Source organism: Pyrgilauda ruficollis, unplaced genomic scaffold, assembly GCF_017590135.1.
Source record: "Pyrgilauda ruficollis isolate IOZ18807 unplaced genomic scaffold, ASM1759013v1 scaffold14, whole genome shotgun sequence".
Classification (NCBI taxonomy): domain Eukaryota; kingdom Metazoa; phylum Chordata; class Aves; order Passeriformes; family Passeridae; genus Pyrgilauda; species Pyrgilauda ruficollis.
Genome location: NW_024512543.1, coordinates 8522538 through 8545518, shown reverse-complemented (window position 1 = coordinate 8545518; position 22981 = coordinate 8522538). Strand labels below are relative to the sequence as shown.

The 22981-nt window shown below is 46.4% G+C and overlaps 1 protein-coding gene across 1 annotated transcript; it reads left to right on the top strand.

Moving 5' to 3' along the window:
* Nucleotides 1–3860: 3860 nt before the first annotated feature.
* SPINT1 (serine peptidase inhibitor, Kunitz type 1) lies at nucleotides 3861–22545 on the top strand. Its single transcript, XM_041460122.1, has 11 exons — nucleotides 3861–4011; nucleotides 4155–4627; nucleotides 12233–12384; nucleotides 13765–13903; nucleotides 15002–15172; nucleotides 15862–15888; nucleotides 16807–16932; nucleotides 17814–17864; nucleotides 18663–18833; nucleotides 19503–19559; nucleotides 20623–22545. Exons 2-11 carry the CDS (start codon nucleotides 4198–4200, stop codon nucleotides 20817–20819), a joined length of 1521 nt encoding a protein of 506 aa, XP_041316056.1. The 5' UTR covers nucleotides 3861–4011; nucleotides 4155–4197; the 3' UTR covers nucleotides 20820–22545.
* The last annotated feature ends 436 nt before the right edge of the window (nucleotides 22546–22981 follow it).

The following is a 22981-nucleotide window of genomic DNA, read 5'->3' as shown; positions in this document are numbered from 1 at the left end:
AGGTCTGAGACACTGATAGCATGATCCATGTTTTCCTGTAACACAGAAGTTTCAGCAAGTCTTTGAATGGTGGAGTTGGAGACAAGAAAAACACGGCTGAATAGTTGAAGGGGATCTTCCTTGTTTTCCAGCCTGCTTTTAAGCTTTTCCAGCCAACATTTTAGGCTTTCAGAGGCTGTAGAGCTCTTGCACCAATAAGTTTATTACGACCCAATCCCCTTGAAAAGGGTACCATTCCATTTTCAGGGACTGTACTGCTCACACCTGCAGGGAAATCACCATCTACAAGCAGAGGGGAGAGCAGACTTTCCCAGGAGGCACTGGCAGCTGGCCTGAAGGTGTGCCATGAAGATTTCTGGGGATGTGGTTGCTGTAGGAAGTAATGGAAGAGAGTCTATAGGGAACTCTATGGCCAATCCTGTTCCACCCACAGGTGCAATGAAGAATAGATCAAGTTGTCTGTGAGAACTTCAGTGGGAAATGTAAGTTTCTTCTAGTTCCTACAAATTTGAAGGCTCTTTACTTCACATTTCCATACCTATCTCCCTGTAAAAACCTAGCACATGCAAGACAAAAATGCAAATACTTTCTTGGTGTAACTAGTCTAGACACTGTTTCCACTTCTTCCTTTCCCATTGCTCCTGCCTTTAAGGGTTTACCTTGACCGGCAACATTAAAATAAAAACCAGTGCCATGAAACTGTAGACAAGAACAGCCCCAAAGAAACAATATACACTATAAATATATATTGTAACTCCCTTCCCCAAAGCTACCTCGGTGCAATGGGAATGGCTCTCAGGAGGACTCAGCAGGCCGTCATCCTTTCTCCTGCTTTGTTCCACAGGACCAGGGTTTAGTCATAGCCTGATGAGATCCCTTCCTGTCTCCTTCCTTTGCCACATCTTTGTGCCATCCCTTGCATCCGGGTCTCACCCCTAAACCACACCAGGAGGTTTAACCTGAGGCAAATACAACAAAACAAGCAAGCAAACCTGTCTCCCAAGTGCTAATTACACATGGAGCAGCTCCCAGGTAAAACACAGCAGAATGGATTCATCTGCAGCAGCCGGTGGGACAAGCTGCTGTGAGGAAGTCATTGCAGGTGATGATGCCACAGAGCTGGGCTGCACAGCGGGGCAAAGGGGAACCTGGATCAAGCCTTCCTTATTTTCCTGCTGTTGGAATCACTTCCTCCTGGAAGGTGAGCATCAAGCTGCCAAAGGTGCTGTGATCTCAAGAGCAATCACACAGAAAGAAGGCAGGTGATGGAGGCTCCTGCACTGCATTTATTACAAGGCATACATGTCCAAGACCTCTTTCAATCTTAGTCAAATATTAAACTATGGTGTGGTTTACCCCCCTGAGTCATCCTCGGAATAGTTATTTCCAGACGGAGAGCAGACACTTCAAAGACAGACAAAAGTTAACAATGACTCACTGTTTCAGGACCCCTTAAAAACACTCCCAAACTATAAAATCACACACCCTACTTTCCCTTCACGCTAACATGAATAACACGTCTCAGCTGAAGCTGTGGGAATTTATTCATTTTTGCAGAAGATGAGGCCTGCAATGGGATTTTGAGGTTAGGAGAGCAAAAATTGAGTTACCGGGTTGGAAGAAGAGCTGCTGCCACAGAGAGGGGCTCCAAGTAGAAGTCCTTGATCTTGGACCCAATCTCAATTAAAATTTTAATTACTGAATTCCTCCAGAATAAACTGGGCATATTTAGAAACTGTGCTACTGTTACTGAATATACTGAATAAAACTAAGTATGAAGTGACTATAAAGACAGGGTGAACAGCAGAAAACCTTGCAGCAGAATTCAGCACAGCCTTCTGCTACGAGTAAAAGCCAATAAAAACATCTATTTAAAGGCTAGGCTTCATCCTTTTATGAAAGGGCTCATCCTTTCATAAATTTTTTTTTCAAGTGGGGGGAGACACTAGAGATGCCAATCAATGAATCCTCCCAGCTTTGTGTTTGTAGGAATTACATTACTCCTATATGGTTTGGCACAAGCAGAAGAGACATCATGTCCTTCAGGATTGCAGGAAATCTGTGACAGATTTTGTAACACAAGAGTACTGTTGAGGCAGATTAAATTATTGCCAGTGAGACAAAAATACCAAACTGCAGCGTTTAGGCACAATTCTGCCAGTGGGGACATCCAAACACAGCCACTGGTTTGCCATGGTGCCAACTGCTCCCTGCTCCTGTGCCACAGAAGTGCACTGAGCCTTACCTGGCTCCACTCTGAAGGCTTGAAATATTTATCCAGGAAAAATCTATTCCAGGTTAAACACAAGAAAGAGCTCCCAGCAGAGCATCTCAGGCAGTGCAGAACAGAAGGAGACAACCTTGTTGCCATTTTTATTTCTCCTGCATATATTTAGATGTTCAAACACAACAAAACAAGCAAGGTCAGCTCCCCCTTTACTGCTTGCATGGTCTGCAGGCAGGTCCAAAAGATCTGGTTTGTAAATGGGGTGGGAGACACCCATGCTTCTTCTGACAAAGACACATAAAGCCCATGAGGAAAGCAACATCTCTTTGCTCTGCAGATATTCATGTTTTCTCTATCAATTTTCAAGGTTTATTTTATACTTTACCACTGCCAGATTGAAGCAATTCCTTTTTCCTAACAGATGTCAGTACTATACAGATGTCAACATCAGGCCATAGAAAATCATTAGAGGTAAGGAAAAAATATATTCCCACAATATTATCCTCCTGTCATGCTTGTGACAGCCAGGAGGCAGAAAATGTGTCTCTAAGGACTCTCAAGAAATGAGGATTTCTGAAATCCTGGATCAGAGTTACAGAAAGAAACAGCAAGAATTGAAATGCTGGACCAGAATGGTCTCCCAAACCACAAAGCCAACTGCTGTTTGATACAGCTGTTGCTCACCACCTCTTTCTGAAGGCATACCACGGAATGCCATCTCAGATTTGGTGTTGTTATTTTAAGTGATTAAATATTTCATTATAAATAATGTCCAAGCAAATTACCAACGCTCCCAGCCTTCCTAAGGACAATGACAGAGGGATAAGAGCAGTTTGCCCAGGAGTTTTAAGACTGTTTACAGACAGAGGGGGTGGATGACACAGGTGTATGTGTTGAACAGAGGAATTTGATTATGGAACTGCAAGTAAAATCAGGAAGGGGGAAAATATATGGACATGCAGCCTTTGCATTCCCATGGCCCCAGAGAGCACCGTCCTGCAAGGCACGAGCACTACAAATGGACCATAGCTACCCTATGTGAGATTGAGAACAATGAAGTGCTGCTCATGAGTGGGGGATGACTACTTCAAATTTTCACTGCTGGGGTAACAGGGGTCCTGCCACTCAGGCAGCCTCCAGGTACAATCCCAAGTGCTTTTGCTGAAAAAAAAAAATAAAAAGTACTGTGTCCCAGGAGCAGGGAATGCATGATTTCGGGATGCCTGCACTGAGCACAAAAGCTCTAGCAGCAGCAAGGCAGTGGGCACTGCAGACAGGGCTGCAAGGCTGACTCATTCGGGTTAGCGAGACACGGGCTAATGGTGCCAGTGACCACACCGGAGCACAAGGGCGACTGCCACAGGACACAGATCGGCTGCTTCTCGGCTTTCGGTTCCTTTACGTCCTTAGCACGGGGATGCAGCCAGCACCCGGCAGGTGGGATGCTCCTCTGGAGTGGCTGCCCTCGCACCTGCGGGAGCGAGAGAATCCATCTCGGCTCTGCTCCAAGGGGAGTAGAAGATCCTATCAGCTTGCCTCTCCTCCCCTTCCTCTTACGCAATTCAGCATGCAGGGGAGTGACTTGATTTTTTTTTTTTTTTTTTTTTTCCACTCTCTCAGGGAGCTGGTTTTCACTTCCTGTGCTCGCCGAGCCTTTGTCTCCGCTGGCCGCAGCTGAAGGCGCACCTGAGGGGTGAAGGCACCGCGGGGCGGCGGGGACACCCCGCTCCCACTGCAGCTTCAGCCGGGAGCACCCAGCTGGGGCTGGCAGCACACGCCTGCGGGTGAGCTGCGGGCTCAGGGACACTCGGGGCGAGCCGGAACACAAAGCGTAGCCTCGGCCATGCTCCGGCTCCCTCTCGCCCTGGGTTGTCATGCGCCTGAACACTGTCCCGCTTGGCTTCATATGTCTTCTCCCTTCCTTTAGGAAAGAACTGAAGTCTTAAGACAGTGCGAGTCGGGGCGCCAAGATGGCCAGGAGGAGTCCGGGTCCGTGGTTTGTACCCTGGGTCTGCTTGGCGCTGGTGCTGGAGATGGGCGAAGGGCAGAAGGAAAAGCCCTTCGGTGAAATGTGCCTGGAGGACTTCACGGCAGGGCTGCCGGACTGGGTGCTGGACACAGACGCCTCCGTCCAGAATGGAGCCACCTTCTTGTCGTCCCCCATGGTGCACCGGAGCAGGGACTGCATGAGAGCCTGCTGTAAGGACCCCGCCTGTAACCTGGCTCTCGTGGAGCAGGGCCCGGGCTCGGAGGAAGACCGCATCCAGGGCTGCTTTCTCCTCAATTGCCTCTATGAGAAGGCTTTCGTTTGCAGGTTTGCCAGGAAGATCGGCTTTCTCAACTTCTTGAAGAAGGACGTGTACGATTCCTACCTGGCAATGCAGAATCACAGACCTAGTGGTAAGGTGCCCGTAATGGATCCCTGCAAACCGGGTCTGGAGGACCATTAATGGTTACTTGGTGCCAGCTCCTCCGGCCATCGTATGAGCAGCAGTGCTGCCAAACACTTGCGGCAGAGTGATGCTAAAGATGGTGTTTCTGTGTTTTCTTCTGCCACAAAGGTTTTTCCCAAACCCTAATGCTCATTTTTAAGATCTGTGCCTTAGTTTACTCATTAGTGAATGAATAGGGAATCTCTCTTTAACCTGTTTGAAGCAGGTGGAGTGTGTGATTAACCAAAGTCAGAGTTTTTGCTACTTGACAATGTAAAGAAAAAGGTATTATTTTTCTTCTCGTTTCCCCTGAGCCTTTGAGGTTGGAAAGTGAAATCCTCTGAAAATCTACACATCACCAGGTTTTAAAGGGCTGCATTAATCTCTTAATTGCTCAGGGGCTGGAGGCAGGATGCAATCCACTTACCTTTATTTAACAGCAGCCTGGATGGTGAGGTGCGTCAGTGTTTCTCTGCTTGTTGGGGCTGTTTCTGCTTGTTGCTGCTGGGAGAGGAGCAGCTGGGGGAAAGCTGGTCGTAAAATTTCCCCTTTGGAGGTGGGTTTCTCTTCTGCAATCCCTGTTTCCTTGCTCTAAAAGATTGCACCTGGTCGTAGAGAGCCAGGTGAAAAATGAACTAATCTGAACCTGGCCACCTGCAATCTCCAAAGAATTCCAGTGTGCTCAGAAACACTAAAACACAGCAGCTTCTCCTTTTGCCCCCTCCTTCTGTGTTTTGGTTGAAGCCTAAGAAGGCTGGCATGTTTCTAGCCTGGCTGGGTCTTTGGCAACCATAACCAGTTTATCACTTGTTGGTCCCTGGGCAGTGCTGCTAGGGGATATCTCTATGGGTAATCCTCCTCACACCCCCTCCCAGCCCACCTGTGGGAAGGAAAGGATCTGTGAAGATGGCAAGGGCAGCATCCAGGTGGGTGCAAGGGCTTGATGGTGTGAGCTGAATAGATCTTTGATCTTCTCCTGGGATGTGCCAGCCTGAGGCCTTGTGGGTGCTGGAGGTGGGAAATGGCCCCAGACTCCACAGTGGGGAGGTGGGAAATGGCCACAGAAACCCCACTTCTCCATCCTGAGTAGCAGTGAGGGGTTTGGAGCAGGGCACAACTTCTCTGAAGCGGCCCTTGGGTGTTGCTGGTTTGAACAGCAGTGAGGCAGAAGTGGTCCTCCTGGTCCTCTGTCACTACTTGTGGCTTCCTACTGGATTTTAGGGCCTTTTGGTAAAGGTGTCTGACTGTTTCAGTAGTTCTCCCTCCTCTCCTTTCCAGGCTCAAAATCCTTTTCACAGGAGGTGCAGTTAAGGGGGAAGTGAAGGCCACATCACCAAGACTGGAGGTGGCATGCCGGCAGCTGTCTAACCTCCTATATGTTTTGCTGTAGGAGGAAAAGGGAATGCATCATCTCTAGTACATTCTGATTTCACAAGATTAGATTAAAAAACAATATACTGTTGAGCAATTCAGCCTCTTTACCTCTGTGGAGCAGTGCCTCATACAAGAAGACTGCAAGCCCCTCATCCCTTGGCTGGTCCCAGGGTCTGGTATTCCATGTGTGCAGATCTTTAGAAAGTGTCACTGACCTCTCTGTGTGACCAGTGACATGTTTGCTAAAATATGGCACTGAGCTGCAGCACCCCAGACACCAATATGAAGTTGCTGTCTTGCAATCCATCCCCAGTGCTCCTTTCACCGATCCTGGCATGGCTGCAGTGGAGCAGGAAGACCCAGGAGGGCTTATCAGTGAGAGGTGAAAAGCACTCCAGAAATGCAGTTTGGGTGCCTCTCCTTACTCACTTGGGGCTTGTGCCTCGGGCTGCTGTGGGTGTAGGAAGGGCTTGGTCTCTTCTGCAGCTGTCTTTGACTTTGAGGCTGCTGGGTGCCAGGCAGGTCTCCAGCTGTAGTGACAGACACTGGGCAGCTCGCTGCTGTTACTTGGGTCAGGCTGCGATGTTCGGGCTGGGCTTTTATTGGAAATGTGTTCCCCTCCCCTCTGAAATTTTTAGGCATTGTCTTTGATACCAAAAGCTTTTTGAATAACCTTGAATGACACAGGGGAAAGAGACCAAGGGAGTTATTTTACCGGAGAAATAACTGAGTCCTCCTCCCTACAGCAGTTGATGAGACACTTAAAAATGTGGATGTCCATTTTGATTCAGATATAAACCAAAAAAATCCAGACCAAAACCCCAAGCCCTTCCAGCCATGATGCTGGAATTGGGTCGGTGCAGGGCCTGTCTGGACAGGAAGGTGGATGCCTGGCTGTCACTGAGGTGGGAAAGGGGAAGAGCACAATGGGGCAGGTGCAGGAGGCCGGGTGAAGGAGCCTCTGGGCACTGAGCGTGTCTGCCTGGCAGCATAAGGAAGCTCTACAGCATTTTTGCTTCCGGACCTTTTAGGGATGCCTGAAGAGGCCGGGTGAAACAAGCGTTAAAGGAAGCTGGTTTTGGCATGTCAGGTCTTCCTCCCAAAATCTTGGCCCAGATTTTGGACTGGAGACAAAACTGTGTTGTTTTCCTGCCGTTGTGCTGTATCAGTGCTAAAACCTGAAGTTTTGTGACTACTCTGGATCCCAGGTTACTGTCACCCCCTGATTCTGGCCCTAAGGGTCTGCAGGAAGCTTATCTGCTGCTTTATCATGCATTCCTTTCCTGTATGAGCTGCTGCCGGTGTCCTAGGAGCCTTTACCTGTATCACTCTTCCAACACCCTCTGCAATGATAAGAATTAAATGCATGCTTTTTCTAGTGAATAATGAAATACCCAGTTAGTGATCCCAGTGGGTGACATTAAACAAAAAAGTTACAGGTTATAAGACCCACAGTACTACTGCTACTAAAGGGAGCAGACTGTCGAATTAAAAGGTTTATATATGTTTAGGAGGAGAGTAGGTAATACTTGAAAGAGAGCACACAGCTGGGGCTGCTGAATGGACAGATTTAATCTTGGAGTGTTTCTGGAGCCTGATGGAAGTAGCTGAAAGCTGGGAGAGCATATTCTTGCAGTGGTCTTGCCTTTGTTCAAGCATCTGCAGCGAGACTATTGGCAAGTGAACACAGACTCAGGGATACCTGCTCTAACCCACTGTGGCCACTCTTACATTGTTATGACTTCAAAAGAACCTGTGGGTATAGTCAGCAATGAATACAGCTGAAATCTGGGTTCTGCACATCTTCTGAATATATTTTCAGTATTTTGCAGAACAAGAGCTTCTGACTTCTTTGTAAGCTGGTGACGACAGCTTGGCCCTGTCTCTTGCCTGTTTCAGCTAACGTACAGCCTGAAGTCTCTGATGTTATTGTTAAAAGACACAATCTTCTTAAATGATTCCTGAGCCTGAACTTTGGTGCGAGTTTTCTGTCTGGCTCATCCGGGAGGGGCAGGCTCACCATGCACTTTATTGGTTATAATGGAGCCCAGTGTTTAAGTAACTAGCCCAGCTTATTCTGGTCTAGGCAAACCAGTTTTGGGTGTGAAACTGGAAAATAACCTCCCTGAAACTCTGTTCATTTCTTGAACTGAACCTTTTGTGGTTGTTTTGAAATGCTCAGTGACACTCTCCTACTCCTGTTGAATCCAGGGCTGGTGAGTGGGAGACAGGAAGTGCTTGGGAACCACAGGGTTCTGATCAGATATGTCTGCTCCTGCCTCACCGTGGAGGGAGATTTGCAGGCTAAAACTTTGGTAATGCATTCCAAAAGGAGAGCTCCCCAAAAACAAAGCTCATCCCTCCTCAAATGTTTGGTCCCATGCTGGTTTCCATTCTGTGGACAACTAAAATGAGCAGCACAGGTATCACAGCTGGGGTTGGGACAGGTCCTCCTTTGGGTGATGCTGTTGAGCCCTGAGCCAGTTGCTCATCCTTAAGCTCAGGCCAGGAGATGGGAAATTGCACAGTTGGTACCCACAGCACAGATTCAGAGCCTAATGTGTACTGGAAGGGTCCTGGAAGACCAGCTGGTCCAGCTCCCTGCTCAGAGTGAGTGATGAGGGGCTTCCACTCCACTTGCTGTGAAATTAATGTTTGTCATGCAGCATTTACTGAAGTGGCTACATTATGTCCTGTCTCCAGAGCTCCAGTCTCCTCAAAGACACTGGAAGTACAAATCTTCACTAAAATAACATAAATACCTGTGGGAGAGTCTTTCCCTCTGCCTGCCAAAGCAAAAAGGACTGGTTTCCCACACTCTGAGGAGGGATGGAGGGAACCTAGTGACAGCAGCATCTTATGTTATTCTGAATATATAATCCATTCAGTCATACAGTATTGTTTTAGAGAGGTTAAGTTGATCTGCTGTGTGTACCACTTACCAACCGCTACAAAAACTTCTAGAAACTAATGCTGAGAGCTGCTTGGCTGTGCATGAGTTGTTAGAAAACTGTATGTCTTTATCATGACTGTATTTGCTCCCCAGCCAGGGTGAAGGCCTACAAAAACTTCTAGAAACTAATGCTGAGAGCTGCTTGGCTGTGCATGAGTTGTTAGAAAACTGTATTTGCTGCCCAGCCAGGGTGAAGGTCTAAAGAAAGAGCCTGTATTTCCCTTTCTCCAGGCACTGCATTGCATTGCCTTGCTTTGTTCCCTTTTCCCTCTTTCCACCTCAGGCAAATTAATACTGTGGCAGCAGTGTCATCCTTCATTACCTCTGCCCGTGGAAATGGAGAGTTTTCTAGTGTGGATGGGTCAGGAAGCTGTTCACTTTAGAATTACTATCCTGGAAGCAATGCAGGAGCAGAAGTTAAGCATTTGTGGGAAGAGCCACACTGCTGCCCACCTGCTTTTGCAGCAGACAAGTTCTGCTGGCTTCTGACACCTGATATCTCCAAGGTCCTGTGTCTCATGGATGCGGGAATTTGGGTGGCCTCATTTTTGCTCCTGTCTGTGCTCCTGGCCTGGTCAGTGGCTTTGAGCAGTGGCTTTTGTCCCGGTGAGGTCTTTCCCTTGCCTGGTCCCCAGTGCAAACCGCACTTGTCTCATTTGGAAGTTGCTCCTGCAAAGGCAGTCAGCAGAGGACTGTAAGGGCCCCTCAGCCACCACCAGAAAGCTTTCCAGCTCTTTCTAGTGACAACCTCAAATCATCCTGAGGTATTTTTAAGCATTGCTTTGTAGTTTCAGCTACTCAGGGTGTATCTGCATGAGCTCTGGAATGGAGGAAATCTGGTTTTCTATAGATCTCAAGGGCAAAAGCTAATATCCAACTTCCAGAAGAGAAAAACCTCCAGACTGTGAGCTTTGCAAGTACATTCTGCCATGGGATTTCAATGGTGCCTGCATAGTAAGGTCCCTAGTGGGGTCTCTCCCCCACTTAGGTGCTTACTTTTGAAGGCCTTATAGAAACTTATTATCTTTAAATTCCTGTTTTCCCCTTCAATTTTGGTTCAAGTTAACTCATTAGAGGTGAAGCCAGACAAGCAAATGACTGCATGTGCTTTTAAATAAGAAAAAAATTTTTAAAAAGCAAAAATCAGGGTCTCAGATGTGAGTAATAAAACCTTTTTAAGCAATTTGGATTCCCTCTATCATGCTTTCCTCTGGAGTCATAAAGAAAAGATACATCCCCTACTGATGTGTTATATAAATGGGAGAGGAAATTGTCGCTTACGAAGTGACTCCAGGAGTATGTTTCACAGTAAAAAGCATGCCATAGACAGCATCATAAAGCTTTCACCTCCCTGTTAATTACAGAGTTTTACAGCAGAAACTTTCCATGGTCGAAAGAGCATTATAGCAAAGGTTACTTTCATTTTTCCTACAGACTTTGAGAGCAAAACAGAGTGGAGTCTCCATTGTATGAGCAGTTTGCTGATACTCACTCTGGGTTGGTCAGCACTTGGTTCTGAAGCTCAAGTGGAAAACAGCCAGGTTGCCAGGGAAGGCTTCCTACAGTCAGTGTGGCAGAAATACTCCAAAGTCACTGAACTTTCAGGCATCCTAAGGAGAAAAGGGATAGACTTGAAAACCAGGTCCTTAAATTCTAGTGAGCATTACTCCTTGGCAGTTATCACAAATAAAGAAATACTCTTGACTCTTCTTCTGGATGTGAAGAGAGTTGGTAAATTTGGTTAATCAGAGATGGGAACTGGAGAAGTTCCTGGCCTCTTGAATAGAACTGAGCTTTTACTTGATCATGTGATCCACAACCCAAAGTAGTTGGATGTTTGGCCTGCAATTTTTTGTTTAAAGTGTACACGCTAACGTATGTCAAGGAAAAACATGATTTGGAGTCACGAGTGAAGGATCAGCCTCCATGTTGTTGAAAAACTGGTCTTTTCCTTGTGCAATTGCACCCACCTACTGGGCTCACCCTGGCAGGACGGTGGCAGGGAGTAGGCTGCCTTTCTCCCTGCCAGGCTCCTGGTGTTTGCCTAGCAGGAATGGCAGGAATGTGTCCCCTTTCCAGAGCTTGCAGCGGTGTGTACAAGGTGACAAAAGAAATAAGTGACCTGTTTTAAAGTCAGGTTTGTACATATGCCTTGTATTAAATGTCCCTTCAGTAGACTGCAGCAGGAGTCAGCAGCTGGGATCTGAATCCAGATACACAGGATTCAAACAGGAAATTAGGAACAAGTCTGCAACAGTGAAAATAATCAGCTAATGGAGTAATTTTCTAAGGGGTTTGGACACTAATCCTCTCCTTCAGTCACAGTTGATATAACAGTGTAATGGCAGAGTGATTTCTATCTAGTTTATAAGTGATGGTTGGTGCCTTTACAAAAGACTCAGGCTGAGCTGGAACACTGAGTCTTGGACTTGGTACAGGTGCTACCAGGTGGAGTTTTACAGGCTGAGCTATGCACAAAGCCTGCGATCAGAGACGTTCAGGCCAGAAGGAGTTATGAGTCACGCTCAGAGGTGTCGTTGTTTAGGCTGTTCTTGCTGGCATGGGCAGGGATTCGTTTACACCTCTTGTACTTACAGTCTGGAAAAACATTTAATAGATTGTGGAAGTTGCTGGTAAGTTAATCTGTGGAACGGTACAAAAATAACAATCTCATTAATGTTTTTTTGTGCTGTTTTAAAGGCATGTATGTCAGAGAGTGGGGTGGAAGATGAGCTGGAAGAGAAATATTGCCCATCCATGTCCCACATTGTGTAGCTCTGGCTAAATACACTGATGTAGTGCTTAGAGATAGTGGGAGGAGTGACGAGAGTTCCACATTCTTCAACACCCACATCAGGTCTTGCTAAGTGAAGGACGGACATTTCTCTGTGCTTTTCTGCAAGGATGTGGTCCCACTCTCAGAAGCACAATGGCTGTAGCCACAGGGCCACCCTCTTATGGTGGTTCCTGTGGACAAAAGTGCCCAGGGAGCCAGCTGGCTCAAAGAGACTGCCATAGTGGGTTGTGGACTTATTAAATTACTGAGGGCAGTAATAACGGTACTGGTTGCCTGCTGCTTGCTCAGGCTGCAAGGAGCACAGCTGTATAAAAATGTTTTCCTTTCAGCAGTTGAAGTCTGGATTGATTTAACCTGGAAGAATCCCCTTCCCTTGTCTTCCTGTAGTGGAGACAAGGACTGGACCCTTCAGCCTCTTACCCAAGCCTTGTTCTACATTTTTTCTGCAGATGACCACCCTCCAATAGCCCGTGCTGTCAAGGACATGAGGGTACAGCCAGGGGAGCCAGTGATGCTGAGAGGCACAGAGAGCACGGATGACCATGGCATAGTCAGCTATGAATGGAAACAGATCCTTGGCAACCCCTCTGCGGAGATGAAGGTAGGGAGCTGCACGGAATAAGCAGCTTGCTCAGTGGCACCTGTGTTCTGCACTAGGTTGGTCAGTCAGAGCCCTGACTTAAAGGTCACCTTGTCCTTCCCTCTTCAAGTCGATCCATGGAAGAGCCTATTCCCAAAAACCATGGAGCGGTCCTTGCGGTTGCCCTCCCTGTGTCACACACTACTTAGAAGTGCCATTTTTGGCCTCATTAGGTCTCAGGCTCTCTGCACAGGATGCTGTCACAAGCCTTCCTGAGCAACACCTGACCTGCCTGGATGGGAGCAGCTGAGAGAGCAGAGCTTTTGCAAAAGCTGCCTCTGGTCCCAAGATCCTATCGTTCAGTGAAGGCCCTTCTCTTAGTTTTACTCTGTCCACTTTAGTTTATTTCCTCTTCTGTATCTGAACGATCTGGTCTCAGGCTCTGCTTCTGTTCTCCTGGGGCTTTTCCTGGACTTTGCCTCTGTTTAAATCATTAAGTTCTTCCTCCTATTTTATCTGAGCTGGAACAGAGATCCAGGATCTCTGAGGTGTGAACACTGCCTATTTGCTAGATGTTAAAAGTGATTCATGGCTTTAGAAGGGCAAATTATTTATTTTAAACTTCTGCAAAATGCTTTGGAAAGCCATGGAGTTGATGTGGGGTTCTTGTGGCACCTTTTGGAAGAATTAGCAAATGAGTACACCAGGACTACAACTGATTTTGAACATCAGCAGTGATGAACTCTAAAGTGCCAAGGGGTCTGTGTAATTCAGCAAGTGCTCCTTTCCTTTTCCCTTTGCCCTAGACCAACCAAAGCAACTTCTGTGGATGGGGGGAGGTTAATATTACGCTGTATTAACTACATAAAAATTATGTATGGCAAGGCTGTGTTCTTTTGAAACCTAATCAAAACCAGAGATAGCATGGAAATGAATGTCCAATTCTATTGTAAATATAGAAGAAGAGTTTGTGTCAATAATATTGTAGCTTTCTCTTCTGACAAAATAATTAAGCTACCTTATACAGCTACCTTATTCCCTGTGTACTAAGTAAATGATTCATAATAGGTTTTAAGTTTTAAAAAGTTAAGTAAAAACTACAGGTATTTCTGTTCTTTCCAAAAAGTTTCGTTTTCCCTTGTGCTTTCACAATGCCCCCAAACCATGAAATATCTAATTATGCTTGTGGTACTTGTTCTCTCTCTATTCCAGTTGGGTACCAGTCCATGGGTTTGGGGGGATTGTTTAGTACTGAGATATTTTTCATGCCAGACATCTGCTTGAAGGTTTCCATCCAAGTTCCTTTTTCCCTAATACAGGAACATGGACCTTGCACAGCTTCAGTCACTTCTTCCTTAGAAGTACTTTTCTCCCACATAATCCTTTCTTTTGCATTCTCAGAAGCACAAAGAAGATCAGGTAGAAGTCTCCAACCTTCAGGTGGGGACTTACGTCTTCCAGCTCACTGTCACGGACACTGCACAGCAGCAAGACTTCACCAACATCACCATCATGGTGCTGAGCTCTGAGCAGACAGAAGGTGAGCCTGAGCCCACACATATCAACCTGGAGTCCTCGAGCCTGGGTGCTGCTCTGGCATTATTGGTGTTCTTCTCAGAGGGGTGGATGGGAGAAGAGCACAACCAAGAGTCTGGACTTGCATGTCAGCTTTTCCCAGTAATAGCCTGCACCAGTAGTGCAAGGTCTCTGCATTCATAGTGATCTATTTTGGAGTTTTCATGTACCTTGCAGGAGATGGTGCCTGCAATAACCCCATCTGCTCTGTCTGTCATTGCTCTCTCCTGGGTGAGACCAGAGTGGATGAAGCTTGGGGTGCAACTGAGGTTGCAAAACAGGAGAATATTAAAGGTCTTGTTGACTCTGTGGTTTTGCTGTGAAGGGCCTTAGCTTGCAGGGTAGGTGGAGTCATCTGCAGGATATTCAATGTATCCCTGGATTTATTTATTTTTTCTTTAATAGCTTTATTTAATGATGAAAATGTTTAGCATTACAAGTGTATTAGGAGTAAGGAGTTCTTGGACGAATGGTTGACTAGTAGCTAAGCAGGGGATGTCTCCTACCTCAGGTACCATAAAAATATAAGAGCAGCCATGTCAAGTGATGCTAAAGGTCTGACCAAAGTCCAATACACTGCATTCAACAGTGTGCAGAGGTTGGTACTTTGGAAAGAGTGCAAGAACATGACATGCTGTCAGTAAATCTCTAATATGCTTGAATAATCCCCAAGGATTTTACAGCTGGGAGATGTTTTTAAACAGAATATGGTGTCTTTCTGTTTAATAACCATGTACAAATTCCTTTTTGGCCTCATGTAAACTTTGAAAAGCAGCAACCTCCTGAAGCAAGGAGTTTCACAGCTTAACTAGGTGCTGTGTGGGGATGCAGCTCCTTTTGTTTTATGGATGTGGCACCTTCTAATTTGGTTTTGTGACCCTCCCTTTCATATAAAACAATTAATTCCATGATTCCCTGCTCTCCTTCTCCATGTTGGTCAAGATTTTATAAACCTTTCAGACATGTGCTTTGGAAGATTTTGTTTGCCTTCACATATACAAAACAGAAAATCTTCTAAAGGACCTATCTAACCCAGACCCTTTTGTGTTAACTTTCTTGATAGAGCATTGTTTGACTCCAAAGAAGGTGGGTTGGTGTCGGGGATCTTTTCCACGCTGGTTTTACAACCCGAGCCTTCAGCAGTGTGAGGAGTTCATTTTTGGTGGCTGCAAGCCCAACAAGAATAACTACTTGCGGGAAGAGGAGTGTGAACTCGCCTGCAAGAATGTCAGAGGTGAGTCCTTCAAAAATCCAGCCCCCTCTTTCTCATCAGATGGGGATGACCCTATGGAGAAGTACTGCAGCCTCTTGGCTTTCACCTAGGTAGAGCCCAGTAAGCTGAGGAGACTGGGCTAATTATGGATGGGCACTCATTGTCTTAAGCTGCCAACATATCTGACCCAGCTCCTAAAGCACTGGGCAGTGTCCCTGGTATTCCTCAGGCTGCAGAAGCCCTCATCAAATTTGTGTGTTGCATCTGATGCCTAAATTCAGAGAGCAGCATTGTGCAGTTGGGGGCGAGAAGTGCTTCACTCCCAAAATGAAATTAATCTCCCTCATTGCCACCCTCAAACCACTGAGAACAATTTAGTGCTGCTCAGATAAATGGGCTGAGCCTCTGCCAGGCCCATTGCAGTGCACAGCTTAAGAAAGAGGTTAAAGCCTTGGAAAAGAAAGACGATTTGGAAATGGTCTACCTTGTGGTGAGAAGTTCCTCTGTACTCCTCCAGGCTTGCCTCACGCAGGTACAGCTCATCTGGATCTCTGAGTGACGGGTATCCGTATTTCACCTCTGTAATCCAGGGCCTCCTTCTAGAAAATATTCTCATGTGATACATGAAGGCAATATAAAGCTGATATTAAGCTGACAAAATGCTGTGGTGGTAAATTTATTTTATTTTATTTTTCCCCTTGTCTCTTTAGGTTCTATTGGTGGGCGACAACAGCCAGGTGAGTCTCCCATAGGACAGCGTAATCCTACTGCAATCTTGGGCTGAGTGTCTCATGTCCATTCCTGTGGCTTTTGATTGGGACTCAGCGTGGAAAGTGAGGCACTGGAGAGTAATTTCTTTAGTAAGCCTTTCACTTTCATGTCATAGGATAATTTAGATTGGGGATTACCTCTAGAGGTCACCTGATCCAACCAACTACTGAAAGCAGGCCCAGCTTTGAGTCACACTAGGTTGCTCAGCTCTTTATCCAATTCAGTTTTGGGTATCTCTGAAAAAAGAGATTTTACACTTTTATTGGTGAAAGTATGCCAGTGTTTGATGACCCTCATTATAATTTTTTCCCCTTATATTGCTTTCCCTTGTTGCAACTCCTGTCTGTTGCTACTCATCCTATAACTGTGCTCCAAAATGAACGTCTCTTCTATAATCTCTGTCTTCTCCTCATGCTAGGTCCTGTGCTCCCGGCTCTTTGCAGATGTTCACTCTAGTGTGCCAATGTTTTTGGTCACTGGGGAGCTGAGAACTGGGCACAGTACTCAGCACTTGGGACCACCTCTAGAGCAAAGAGGTTTGAAGCTTTTGCAGCCCAGTGTACAGGTTTCAGTTTGGCTTTCCTAATTTAATCCCCCATGCTTTGACAATATCTTCATATTCTTCCTGAGTAGCTCATTCTTGCTTCCACCTGCTATGTACTTTTTTTCTGAGAGGAAACGTGGCTGTTTCCAGAGTAATGTTTCCTTTATAAACAGGATTTTTTTTTTTTTTTTGAGTCTAGGGTGGCATTGAGGAGAGACCTTTACCAGTCTGCCTTGTTTCTTGTTTGCCAGCCCTATCAGCAGCTTTTAAGTCCTTGGTAAAGTATCTGACAGGGAGAAACAATGGATTCTAATGAGCTATCTGACTGTTTCTGATGCAGTATGCAATGGGAACTGTCAGGCCCCCTTCTTCAGATGCAAGGATGGTTGCTGCATTGATGCCTATCTGGAGTGTGATGAAACTCCTGACTGTGCTGATGAATCGGATGAGATGTACTGTGAACAATGTGAGTACTTTAAATTCTGGCTCAGACAACTTAAGCATCTGCCCAGGAATGGGTCCAATGTAAGTTACAGGTGCTGAGTCAATACTGTTTGGTGTCTTCTGTTCTTAACTTCTGACCGTGCATTATCTCTTTCCACAGTGTTGCAGGTTCTGCCATGTCCTGTATCTCTCCTGACTGCAAGAGATGACCTTCCTTCTGTGACATTTCCTGCCTCTTAAATGCACTTTGTCTCTTCTCTGCACCTATCTGTAAGACTTCAGGCCTGTCTTTCTCCCCTTTCAATATTTTCGCTCACTGAATGACCTTACCTGCTCTCTTAGAGTGGGGAAATGGGGAAGGAAACCACTATTTCTCCAGGTCTGTCCAGTGGCACAGTCCCCTTAATATCTTCTTTGCTAATGTAAATGCACCCTGTCTCCTCCCTTCTTCCTTCCCTCCTCACCTCTTCTGAATTCCAGTAATCTCTTGCCTATGTATGGGTGTTTTGTTGCCTTTTTAGATTTGCAAGCCCATGATGCATCTCTCTTGCCCTCTCTTATATTCTGCACTCATGCTCTTTTACATTTCTTAAAACCTGGAGTGACTTTTCCCATACTTTTTGATGGAAAACAAAAATAAGAAAGCAGCCTTTATTTTCCTTAGTTTTGTCTCTGGATCTGTGGATTGGAAATTGGGAAGAGTTTCTTGTTAGTACATTTTAGTTTTCCCATGTTCCTCTCATAGCTTTGAGATACATAAGAACATAAATGATATCTCTCTTCCTCTGGCTCTTGACAGCAAAGGAAGGTGCAGGAAAGCCTTGTCTGCCCATGTCTGCATGGACAGAGGCATTTCTTTCCAACTGGTGAGAGAAGTTTTAACATGAAATATTTCCCTTGCAGATGCTCGTGAGTTCAATAGACTGCAGAAAATCAATGTCACACATAAGCAAGGTATGTACCATCCGGAGCGCCTAGGCTGACCTCTGCCAGCTTTTGGTTTTTTCTTCAGTTTGTTGTTCCATGGTAAAACTGCTTCCCTCTATAAATCCAAAACCAGGTGTAGCATCTGGATAGTCCCTGTACTGAAAATGAGCAAGGGCATGTTCTCTGACCTTGAGGACAGCTGTTGACAGCAGGCATTCACTCTCCTGCCTAAACTTTTTCCATCCAGGTAGGTCTCATGCATGTTGCTTGCTGGGCACAGTACCTGGCCTATACAAAACCCTGCAGCATGTTTGTTTTTTTTTTTTAAATAGTGCAAACCAAAGCAATGTGGGAGACACAGCAATATCTGTGCTCGATCCCATATCTTTGCCTTGTTTGTTAAACTGTAGACAGTAGACCTATCACAAGGCTAAGAGAATATATTCCAAGTCACTTAAATGCAGCTCGGTTGTAGAGGAGACCTGAGCTGATCTCTGGTTTCTGTGTGTCCAGGCTCTTCATGTTCCCTTCTGCCTCCCAGGGAGGACAGGTCATTTCTACAGGGGAGTGAATCCAGGGTTTACCATGCCTCCACACTCTGAAGTTCCTTTTTCTGCTTGCTAGTTGGATTTATGGCAGGTGCCAGCTCACCTCTGCGTTGCAAATTTGACCAACTGGCAACTGAGCAGTGGGGATCTGAGAGCCACTGTTCCAGCTATGGATTTCCTCTGCCATGGTGCTTGTGCTCTTTTGTTGTGAGCAGAAAATTTTGCTGCTCTGGGAAGACACTGCTTGGGCTAAAGTACCTCTGCCTTGCTTTGCCAGGCCACTGTGTGGACTTGCCTGATACTGGACAGTGCACCGAGAGCATCTCCCGCTGGTACTACAACCCATTCCTGGAGAAATGTGACCCCTTCACCTACGGCGGCTGTGGTGGCAACAGCAACAACTTTGAACAAGAGGAAGAGTGCATGAAATCATGTTCAGGCATCACAAGTAAGCATACATAGTGGGGGCTGGAGTTTTACTGATCAAACTGGGAAAACCACTTCAGATTACGTTCTGTGGTCCCAAAGAGGCAGTGCCTTGGGAGCTTTCAGTCAAAGCTGCTCTGCTGTCAAACCCTGGCCATGACCCACAGCGTGGCATATGGGGGATCTACAGCATCTTTCTGCAATGCAGCCTGTCATTTCACAGAGCTGGAAAGCATTTTGGGTGCTGATGTTGAAGAAAAGACAAAGGAGGATAACAAAACAAACCAGAGATATATCTGCTTTGAAGAGAATCTAACCTCGTATCTTGGCTCCAGGTCTCCCCCCTAAGTGAGAGGGGAGAAATTGAGAAAATCCTCAATGACACATACTAGCCTGAAGCTTTAAACAAAATAGGGAAAGGATTGCACAGTACACTTGGTACATATTGCTTTGGAGGCCAACAGGAGGAATACTGCCAAGCTGTAGCTGTTAAGAGACAAACTGCCTCCCTCAGCTACACTGGGCCTCACAGCCTACCCTGAGAGCTCAGTGCCATGGCTGTTGAGGAGGGATGCTGTGTGCCTTCAGTCACTTCAGAGCACTGGAAATATGCTCCTCAGAAACCTGTCTTATCCCTTGTTCCCAACCTTCTTTGTAAAACCTTTTTCCCCCCTCTGTGTTCCCAATTCAGAAGCAGATGTCATTGGCCGAAGATGGGAATCATTTGAGTCCCAAACTGCTATGTTAAGTGAGTAACAATTTTCCCAACCAATCTTTCTTGTTGTTTTTCCTTATCCTGAAAAATACTTTGTCTTTCCTTGAAAAGAGTAGCCTTCTCTCTCACACCCCTTTTGAAGCTGGGGGAGCAGTGTCAGATTTGTGGGATGCTGGCAGTGGCAAGAGGTGCTTCTGTGCACTGTGCAACTGTGGTCCATTTTTTCCGGTGTCTGTGACTCAGTAGCTCTTACAGAGACTCCTGTTTTTCTTTCCATCAACTTGCATGAATGTTCCACAGTTCAACATCAAAAAACAGGAAGTAAAACTCTTCCTAAGGGCCAATTTCACATAAGGACTACTAACTTTTGCAAGAAAGAAAGCTCAAGTGGAAATGTGAATAATATCGAGTGCTAGACTGCGGGGAAATGTGATGACCCTATACAACTCCTCTACAGCACTAAAAAAGCCCAATGCTACTGAAATACAATTCATTTAAAAATGTCACATGAAGGTTATTGCTCTTAAATCCTAGAGATTGGTTTAATCTTTAAATTCACACTGTCTCTCAAAAGCATCATGTTTGACTGTCTCCACTGATGAGGGAGGGGTTTGGTTGGTTGGAGAAGTGCTCACACCACTGCTAAGAGTGCTTTCCCACAAACTCAGCCTATCCTCCATACCTCACTCCCTCGGTGTTGTCCCAGCCAGGAGGTGCCTTCTGTGACCACCCTTTGGTGGCCTCCCTGTTGAGGTATGACACAAGGCTGCCGTTGCAGAAGGATTTGATATTCCTAGGGTTGTCAAATGGCCAAGCCTGCCAAAGTCACGGATCAGCCTTTAGAGGGCGTGGTGCATCTGGGAAATGATGGGAAATGTCATTAGGGAGAGGCAGGCTGGCTGGGCTGTGCCATGCAGTTACCATCTTTCTTCTTTGCCTGTTGTGCAGTGACCACCGTTCTGTCGTGTCAGCTGTTGCCTCTTCTCTTTGCCAGCACAATTTCTGCAGTGGCTTTTGTGCTTGCTTCATCCTGGCCACTCCTGCTGCATCAGAGTTTGTGGAGCATCCCTTCTAACATGTGCATGCATTCCTGCAGGTGCCTTTGAGGTAGTGATTGCTGTGCTCCTCGGGATTTGCATCATGGTGGTCCTGGTGTTCATTGGCTATTTCTTCCTGAAGAAAAGGAAGAAGAACAGCCACCGCCGTCAGCCTCCCACTGCTACCAACTCAACCCTCTCCACCACAGAGGACACTGAGCATCTGTTCTACAGCAGTGGCATCAAACCAGTCTGACCTACAGCCTCCCTCTCCAGCTCAACACTGGGGCACTCCCCAAAACCTCTGGAGTTCTGTTTTTAGACACAGGTCTGTGCCTGAAGGACTCGTTCTCTGTGAAGACATTTGGAGCATCAGGCCAAGATTTAACTGTGATTTGGCAGTACTAGTATTTGTGATTGTCTAGGCTAAATGGCTGCTCTGGAAAGTGAGGAACTGGGAGCATTCTGTTGCTCTCTGACATCCATCCATTCCTAACCTCAAACAATCCAATGAAACTCTGAATTACATCTTTATTCCTGCTCAAACCTGGGGCACAACTTTGCTCAACTTCCTGAAGGAGCCTGGAACTGGATCTGTGTAGCATTCGTGTTGGTGAATGGTGCAAGCTCACCAGAGCCAGCAATTTGTTTTCAGTGTCACTTTCTGCCACTTAACCTTGTATTTTCCTCCCATTCTGCAAGGTGCCTTGCCTTTCAGCAGTCTACCTGGTCGTGGTGCATCCCTTGAGGTCTGTGGGATTCACATAATCATTCAGACCTGATCCAAGGGCTCTCTGACACTCTCTGGCAGTTCCTGTTTTCAACATAGACAGAAGCAGAAATACCTGCTTAAGTCACTAGGCTTTGTTTTTTAGCAGAAAAGCACACCTAGACTTTTTGCTGGCTGGCTTCTGTGTTTCAGTCTCCTGTGTACAGTACGTGTTCACCATTTTTCTCTCTGAGTTGCCCTGCTTGCTTTCCCAGTGTACTGTCTGAACCCAAACTCATTGAGAAAATATCTATTTATTCTCACATGAAGTAGACATCCATAGTTTTCCTGCTGATTGTGCAGGAAAGCTGCAGCTCTGATTTTGCTGCATGTTCCTCTGAGCACACTGCCTGACTTGAGTCCCTGGCATCTCCCAAAGCACAGGAGTGGGCTAGATATCACCAGCTAATGTCCACAGGCTTCCTTGCTCCTGCTGACTTGTCTCTTCTGATGCAAGATGTGCCCAGCCCAGCTCTGGGAGGTCCAAAGCTCATCTCTGGCCCCAAGGCAGCATGTGAAATCCCCACTTTGCCAATGTCCTGTTCCCAGTCCTGGTCCTATATGTTCCCCTGTAGTCCTTTCACAATGAGATGCTTCTGAGCTCTGTCCTGCATCTGCTGGACCAGGCTTGTACCTCAGTGAGCTGAGGATTTCTGTTGAGGCAGAAGAAGCTGTTTTTGAAGGGCCTGATGTGCTGTCAGCTGTGGGGCTGGCACCAATCCCTAAACTTCCAGTGCCTGCTGCTCTTGGAAGACTGCTGTGAAGAGAGGAAACAAGTGCGCATGTGTCCGTGTGTCTGTGTGTGTAAGAAGCATAAATCCATGTACAGGCTTCAGTTTAAATGCTTGGGACTCTTTCAGGGCCAAGGGCAGAATTGTTCTTGAATGCTCTGGTGAAGCTATTCCCAGCTCGGGACATGCTCAGGTCCTCTCAAGTGCAGTGGCAGGAGAGCTGCCTCCTTGGGCTGATGCCTGGGCTGAAAGGAAAGAAACTGCTGCCCAGAGTCTGCTGGCGTTCTGACTGCATGCCTCTCCCCATCACAGGCATCTCCTCAGCATTCCTGGGTCAGATTCCTCCTTTTTGTGACCTGTCTCATATCATTTCTTCCATCTCTTTGTTTTTCCCACAGCCTATCATGGCCTATGCAATAAACCTAATGTCTAGATTTATTTTTTTGTGTGCTTACTCTGATAATAAAGAGATGTTTGTCTTATCTGGCTTGGGAGTGGTGTCTGAGGAGCAATGACTTGCAGAGGGTGCAGGTACCATTTCCATGCCTGCTATCTCACACCCTTTCATCTGCCCCAGCTGCACTATCGAGAGAGAGCTGCTGCAGCAGCGGTCCCATGGCGTGGGGAGGGCTGGAAGCAGGGGTGCAACATATGTGGATACCTGAAGAGGAAACTACTGCATGAGGTGTTCTGGGAGAAAGATTATTACCCACTAAGTCACCCAGAGAGCAAGGCAGGGTGTAACCTGAAACTGGGTTCCAGCTGGTCAGACTGGTTTGGGCTTCGGGTCTGAAACCAACAGCAGACACTATCCTTTGAACAGGAGTTGCTCTAACTGTGTCTTCAGGCTGCTGATCACTCAAGAACTTCGATGTAAAGTCAGCTAAATGTGACTGGCTAATTGGCAGTGGGTTTGTA